The sequence below is a fragment of the Zingiber officinale genome, chromosome 8A (genome assembly GCF_018446385.1).
Source record: "Zingiber officinale cultivar Zhangliang chromosome 8A, Zo_v1.1, whole genome shotgun sequence".
Taxonomy (NCBI): Eukaryota; Viridiplantae; Streptophyta; class Magnoliopsida; order Zingiberales; family Zingiberaceae; genus Zingiber; species Zingiber officinale.
The window spans coordinates 7321122-7328876 of NC_056000.1; the positions used below are offsets into that span (position 1 = coordinate 7321122).

Sequence of the window (7755 nt, forward strand, 5' to 3'; positions counted from 1 at the left end):
AAAATTCATCCATAAGCTGAGGTGGAGTGGGCCGACTAGCCGAGCCACATGGTCCAGGCGCCTAGAGGGGTTCCAGGCGCCCGGAATGGGCCTATATAAAGGCCTTCGACCAGGAGCTTCAACACAACAACTACTACAAGTTTCTCTCTTGCGTGCTGCTCCAAAAAGGCTCTGACAACACCGAAAGGCTACTCCAAAGTTTGTGGAACAAGAGACTGAATTTTGTTTCCTTTCTATTTGTCGATAACTTTTTCCATCTCTTGTACTTAACTCTTGTAACAATTTTTACGAACTGATAGTGGATTGCCCAATGAAAGCACTCGACGAGTGTGAGCCTTGGAGTAGGATTTGTTGAAAGCTCCGAACCAAGTAAAACTTGGCTTGTTAGCATTGTTTTCTTTTCTTCCGCTACGTACTTCGATTCGCTCTCAATTTTTGACAATCGCTATTCACCCTCCCTCCTCTAGCATCTTTCCGATCCTACAATGCTCTCCCTTATGTGACCCTTAACCACCAATTCTTCAACCTATCATCGCAGCTCCTCATGCTTATGTGGGCTCATCTTGTAATGTTCTCTGTTCGATAGTGTCGCTCTAGATTCCAAGTCAATACGATGTTGAATATCACGTAAAGTTGACAACTCATTTGGTAGCTTTTCAGGAAAAAAGTTCACTAAATTCGTCAATGAGTGGAGTCACAGATTTTGGAATAGTGTTTGATTTCGACACTTCCTTTCCTATCAACAAAACCCTTTTATACTTCTACAAGCTCCTCGTCAAATTGAGCTCAAGACAATATGGTTGTAGCTTCACCTACAGATTTTGGTTGTTCCATTGACTATCTACAATGTAGCAGCACAATTTTAATCCCCTCAGACACAAAATTGTAAGTGTTGTCATGGATCTACCTAACAACAAATGATAAGCATCCATCGCTATGATATCACACCAAATAGTATTCCTATATTTTAGACCAACAAAAAATGGAACAAGTGCCCTCTTAGCCCCCCCCCCTCTTCTTCTTAAGACACACCAGTTTATAGGGTCTAGGTTGACTCTCAATCTAGATATTCAGTTTCTGCATATCTTTGACAAACACAATATTCTCACAACTTCTTGTATCGATCACAAAACGACATACCTTACCGAAGATGGTACAGGATGACTAAAAAAATATTACTCCATAGTCAATCATCATCCGTTGCTACCTTTACCGTTAAACAGAAGCGTCGTACCAACAATGTCATCCTGACATTCCCTCCACTAGTATCTGTTTACGACTTCTTCGTTAACTACTGGGTCTCTCGTGATCTCTAGTGTATAGGGTCTAGGGTGACTCTCAATCTGGATATGCAGTTTCTGCATAGCTTTGACAAACGACTTCTTACATCGATCACAAAGCAACATACCTTACCCAAGATGGTATAGGTTGGCTGAAAAATATTACTCCATAGTCAATCATCATCCACTACTACCTTCACCATCAAACAGAAGCGTTGTACCAACAATGTCGTGCCGACATCTCCCTCCACTAGTATTTGTTTACGGCTTCTTCGTTAAATACTGGGTCTCCCGTGATCTCTTCTTCTTCCTCTTCACAATCTTCATTGTCAATAAACAATGCTTTCTTTCCCGACGCCTTCTTACAATTTGATTGGCTGTGTCCAAGCTTTCCACAATTGAAACACTTTAAGCCATCAACTCTGTCACTACCTCTATTTAATTGCCTACTTTTTTTTATATATTGACTCCCATAATGCTACCACTTCCAACTGTCCCTATCCTCGAACCCCCACTAGCAGTGCTCGTAGGGGGAATTCTAATGTTTCACTGTGCATATTTTTCACAATCAACACCCTCTGGTGTGCCACAGATACAAAAACATAGTCAAATATATTGACAACTTCTTGGATTTGGTATTTCAAACCCCCGATATACCGCATCACCAATTAATCTTCCGTCTCATGTATTTTGTTCCTTGCAATGAGCTGAAAAAATCAGTGGTGTATTCTTCCACTAATCAGGTACCTTGCTTCAGATTATACAACCTTTGATACATCAATCACTAGAAATTATATAGCAAAAAGTCTCCCACATGAGTTTATTCATCTTCTCCCAGTTGGTAATTTTGGCCTTATCCAATCTGTTTAGGGTCAATTTTAATTATTGCAACCACGTCGTCGCTCTTTTGCATAATCTGATTGCAACCAAGGCCACATATTTGTCTTGAAGCACCTCTTTGAAATCTATGATTTCCTCCATAGAGTGTTGGTGCGGGAATCATCCGACGATCGAACCTTAGTTTTGATAATGGCAAAAGGGATTCAAAGTTAAGGTTAATTGTTATCTAACGAGCTTAAATGAGGTTTCAGGAAAGCCCTAACTGTGGTTAGGTAGGTGGAAAATCCTAAGGGGCGGTAACCTTAGGTCCTAGGGGGTGGTAACCCTAGGTGGAGGAAAACCCTAAGGGGCGGTAACCTTAGGTCATATGGGGAGGTAACCCTAGGTGGCGAAAAACCCTAGGGGGTGGTAACCCTAGGTCCTACGGGGTGGTAACCCTAGGCGGAAAGTCCAGTCGGTTTGGACGACTGGACTGGCAATAGGTATGCTCTCCTGAGAGGAGTAGGTGAGGACGCGTAACCCGGAAGAGAGAACAATAGACGTCGGTTCGACCTAGGGTTTCCGGTTGGAAATCCGAAGTCAGAACCGGACAGTCTGGAGACTGTCAGATACTTCATTTATTGTATTTATATCGTTCTAACCTTTGTCTTGCAGGATATGTGGTTATTTTTGGGATTAACATGTCTTTCAGGGTCAAAAGAACAAGGTTTACCTCGGATAAACAGTACCCGAGGCGCCCTCCATGGAGCTTGGAGGCGCCTCGGGTGCAAATGTGAGATGGCTGCGCAGAGGAGCTGAAGGCGCCTCCATGGGACTTGGAGGCGCCCTGGACCACAGCTTTGAGGTGCCTTGGACAGTTGATGGAGGCGCATCAAGGTGGATAACGAGCAGCCAGCGGAGGCTTATCGTAGCGCAGGATCCGGGATAAGGTTTCACATTAGAGGCGCCTCAGTGAGTCCATGGAGGCACCCTCAACGTCCAATAAAAGGGCATCTCGACCAGCAGCTGAGATAATCAATTCAAGAGTGTTATGTCTCTTGTGTGCTGCTAATTAACAAGACGATCCAGAAGTGCTGTTACGAGTTCCCGACGACCCGGAGCTTCGAGATTTCTATTTCGTGTTGTCGGTATATTTTTTATTGCACTTATTGTAATACACATTTGTATTCTTTACGATATCATAATTGTTGTCCATCGAAAGCGATCAACGATCGCGGGCCTTGGAGTAGGAGTCGCCCAAGACTCCGAACCAAGTAAATACTTGGGTTCTTCTGTGTTGTGCTTATTTTAATTTCCGCTGCATTACTTGTTGAGTTTTCCGAATCTGAAACGCGTGAAAGCCACGAGCGCTATTTACCTCCCCCCTCTAGCGCAGTCTCGATCCAACATAGAGTCCAGCCAATCTAGGAACTCAGGTTGTAAACTGCCATGAAATTCAGGGATTTCAATTCTAATCCATGCCTCCCAACACCTGCGATCGTCCTAGTTTATCGCTCTACATCACCTATGGGGGGGCTCTTCTTCATAAGTTTCCTCCTCTTCATTTTCTATTTCCATATCTGAGTTGGCCAATGATGGCATCAGCCCGAATTTTTTCTATTGCAGTTTTCAAGCTGTCATCCTTTCCGCAGCCAATTCCATTTGTTCACCAAAAGCTTCTATTCGTTCCATCTATTTGCCAATAGCTCGAACCTGTTGCTCCATATTGCATTCATACATGTTGTTGATGTCGTCAATGCGTTTTTGTCTTCTCGACAACATGACTCTACAAGATCAACTTAGCTTTGATACCAAATTGACGCAACAAATAACTATCGGTTCTAGTATTCGTGCGTGAATCAATGGATTCGATAGTCGTTTCTGGTATTCATGCGTAAATCAACGGAACCGATAGTTATCTATAGCAAAATAATGCCCTTGAGTAGAGAAGGAGAGGGAGGGAGCGGCTGGGTTTGATGTTGCTAGCACCCTGTCAACTTGTCCATAGGTCAACACGGAAGAAGTAAATGATAGATGGTCACTAGCCATTAGTGGGGAAGAAGGGAAATTCAGCATCTTTTCTGTGTTTGATAATTTAATTTGTCTATTTATTATTATTTATTATTTTATTTTATTTTCAGAATTTAACATAAATCACAATCAAAATAAATGTGTGAAGACAACCATCACGCTCCTCACCTTATGCTTCCCGTCAGACCAAATGAGTGTCGCCGGCGCCTTCGAGTTCCATGGCAATGGCCTGCCGGAAAATGACACAGTGAACCGCCTCTTTTCATTCAACTTCGAAAACTCCAACACACTAGGATTCACCACCACATTAAGTCTGTGATCAGCCGAGACCTTCGCCATGTACTTGCCGTTGCCGCCGCCAACGTTGGTCACTGTTCTCGAGAACTTCGCAGTGAAGGCTTTGCCGTACTGAACATACAAGGCCATGGAAGGGTAATTGAGATCCCTCACCGTTCCATTGGTCCTGGCAGAGCAGGAACCGGCGTCGCCAGTGACAATCCTGATCATGGTTTTGGTGTAACCCGAATTGCAGAGCATTTGCGCGTAGTCATTGGCACCGGCGTCGTAGACGAGACCTGGGTCGACAGCCTTCGCCGGGTTCAGTTGACCGGCTCCATACGATAATTGATCTTGGCCAGCCGAAGGATACATCGGTTTAGCTGTATAAAACATGGACAAAATGATAAATTTTGCTTAAAAAAACAGGGTTGAAGAACAAAGGTATATGATATTGTTTAGGCTGAAGACCTGTTGTCATAAGGGCAGACATGATGGCTGCCGGCGACCAATTTGGGTGGAAGGACTTGACGTAGGCGGCGGCGCCGGTTACGTGTGGGCATGCCACAGAAGTGCCCGAGATTATGTTGAACTTTACGAACCTCGTGTCGTTGGGGAAGCCGGATACTGACACAACCTTTGACCAAGCGGCCAAAATGTCAATTCCTGGAGCACTTATATCAGGCTGCAAAAACACACATTCACATGTAGTAGGTTTTCAAAATTTCCCATGTTACAATACAATTAAATCCCTTAAAATGTGAAGATAATTGAACTGAATGATGAATTAATCACCTTCAAGATGTCAGGAGTGAAGGGGTTGGGGCCTCTTGATGAGAATGAAGCAACCAGGGGAGCCTTTGAGTCAAAAACTCCTTCACTTTTATGGAGGTTAGCCACAGGATTTCTGGCAAAATTCATATTCATGGGTAATTAATCAGTCAAGATTAATAGTAGCTATATATAATTTCTCTTTACACTATTAAAACTGGTGACGATTAAAATAGCTAAAGAATAGCAGGAAAAAAAACTGCACAGTGAGGTTTAGATGAACACGTATAGCCGGGACATGCTTCGATGAACTATAGAAACTTATATCATATCTAGCAAGTAAAGATGCAAGTGGAATTCTTTCTTCGACAAAGATTAAATTGAAACGCTAACTGTTCCATCAAGTATATATATATAAGCACTCACTTAGTGCGGTTTATGTAGCGCAAAAGGTTGAGGCCATCTGCGGAGCTGACTACCATGATTGGCTTTGGAAATGAGAAGGAAACGTCAAGTGAAGAGTCATCTATATATACCAATCCTTCAATGCCTCTATTAAAAGTTGTTTCGAAAGAGAAGGAGTTGCAGAGAACAATCTTCCCGTTCACGCCGTATTCAAGATCTAGAAAAAAAGTGCAATCCCTGAAATACAACAAAGGGTGAACAAGTTTGATAATTAAAAACAAGAGAAGATAGAATTATATATCTTGGTACCCTGGTTCAGTAATTTCAGTTGCCTGCATGTATGTGAAGGGGTGAAATCTATTTCCCGTGGCAAACGTGTTTACAGAAGCTCCCTGCATTGTTTTTCAATAAATAATAATATGAGTTTATGTATTTAAACACCTAAGTTTAATGCGTATATAACAGAAACAAAAAAAAGTATGAAAGAAATATGAGCATAAAGGAATGGAGTGCATGATCTATTTATGTGTTATCCATGAACAAGCCAATGAAAAGCAGTTTTGCAAATGGTCAAAATTACATCATCTTTAAATTGGCTAACTACTCACCACAGTGGAAACATGATCTCCAGTGACCAAGGTGTCAATGATGTGCCTATCGATGCTGCTCGCCGCCACCGACACCATCCACGGTGCTACGTTGCTGACTGTGTAATGATATGGCCCGTCGTTCCCTGCGGAGGCCGACGTCAAAATCCCTTTCGCCATGGCGTGGAAGGAACCGATAGCCATCGAATCCTGGAAGTAATCCCCGGCATCATAGCTGAGTGATAGGGAGATGATATCGACGCCGTCCGAGATCGCATCATCAAAAGCCGCCAAGATGTCTTGATCGGTGCATCCGAACGACCAGCACACCTTGTACACTGCGAGCCTCGCCGACGGCACGGCCCCTCGGGCGGTACCCTCGGCGATGCCGTAGAGGCTGGCATGGGAAACGCTCTGACCGGCGGCGGTGGAAGCTGTGTGGGTCCCGTGACCGTCAAAGTCGCGCGGCGATGGTTCATTTGATGTGTAATTGCCGAAGCTATTGTAGTAGCGTGCTCCGATGATTTTGCTTAATTAATTATTCAATTATAAATTTATATTAGTCATAACTTTATATTCAATCGGATTACCTAATTATAACCGTAAATGATCGAATGATATGCACATACTTGTTGCATGTCATATTTACACAAGCACCCTTCCATTTCTTTGGCAGAGGTCCTATTCCTCTATCATTGAAGGACTTGGATTCCGGCCATATTCCAGAATCGAACATTCCGATAATGATGTCACTTTCCACTTGGAGATTCCTGTTAACACCCTGCGGGAACTTGAGGAAATCCCATGACCTCGTCGTGCGAAGCTTCAGGGTTTTACTAGGAAACACTGAAACTATTCCCTCCATTTCTACAATATAATTAATTCGTGTTGAATTGTAATTAATTTATAATATATCTATAATTCAAACTATTCCCTCTAATGAAAATTATACCGCTCAATTTTTCTGCCTCGTCTATAGAAAGTTTGGCAGCAAATCCGTTGAAACTCCTCTGATAGCTATACACCAAAGACTCCCTAGGCGAGCTGCATTATCAATTGTTTTAGTCTCAAAATTTGACAAAATGTATATATATATATATCAAGTTATTACCAGTTCACCAGAATTTCTTTAAGCAAATTAAGATGTAGTTCAGGGGTTGAGTACTGTGATGAGTGTTGAGCTCCCATGTACACAATATAAACCTGCAACATGCCATTCATATATGACCACATTGATTGATTCAATACAGATTAAAGAATAGTATTTACAAAGGAAATCTTCAAACTTATTTTCTTAATTTTGAATTACCCATCTTTCTTCATTTGAAGACGATGCAAAGAGAAGAAGAAGGGATATGAAAAATGCTAGAGAAATCAGATAAGATGGTGGAGAAGAAGCCATTAATCTTCCTATGGATTTCTGTAAATTTTCTACTTGGATACATGGAAATTTATAGTGCTCAAATTTTATGGGTTAGAATTGTTGATGTATTAATCTAATGGATGACAACTAACGAAGAGTTTACTAATTCAATGGAGAACATGTGGGCAACGGCAATGCAACGCTATTTTAATTGATTAGATCG

General features: G+C 42.2%; 1 protein-coding gene across 1 annotated transcript; it reads right to left on the reverse strand.

Annotated features, from left to right (window-relative positions):
- Positions 1–4259: 4259 nt before the first annotated feature.
- On the reverse strand, positions 4260–7571 carry LOC122010476 (subtilisin-like protease SBT4.3). The gene is made up of 10 exons (XM_042567016.1): positions 7479–7571; positions 7281–7372; positions 7122–7213; positions 6799–7036; positions 6191–6698; positions 5892–5974; positions 5604–5819; positions 5202–5313; positions 4878–5091; positions 4260–4789 (listed from the first exon to the last, which is right to left on the reverse strand). The coding sequence occupies exons 1-10, from the start codon at positions 7569–7571 to the stop codon at positions 4260–4262; spliced, it is 2178 nt and encodes a 725-aa protein (XP_042422950.1).
- Positions 7572–7755: the final 184 nt, after the last annotated feature.

What these genes read in the sequence shown, in the direction of transcription:
- LOC122010476 (XM_042567016.1), bottom strand. Translation starts at nt 7,571, where the DNA reads ATGGCTTCTTCTCCACCATCTTATCTGATTTCTCTAGCATTTTTCATA. An exon ending in CGAGGCAGAAAAATTGAGCG is followed by an intron (nt 7,037 to 7,121) that starts GTATAATTTTCA and finishes ATTATATTGTAG; the next exon opens with AAATGGAGGGAATAGTTTCA. An exon ending in GAGATCATGTTTCCACTGTG is followed by an intron (nt 5,975 to 6,190) that starts GTGAGTAGTTAG and finishes AAAACAATGCAG; the next exon opens with GGAGCTTCTGTAAACACGTT.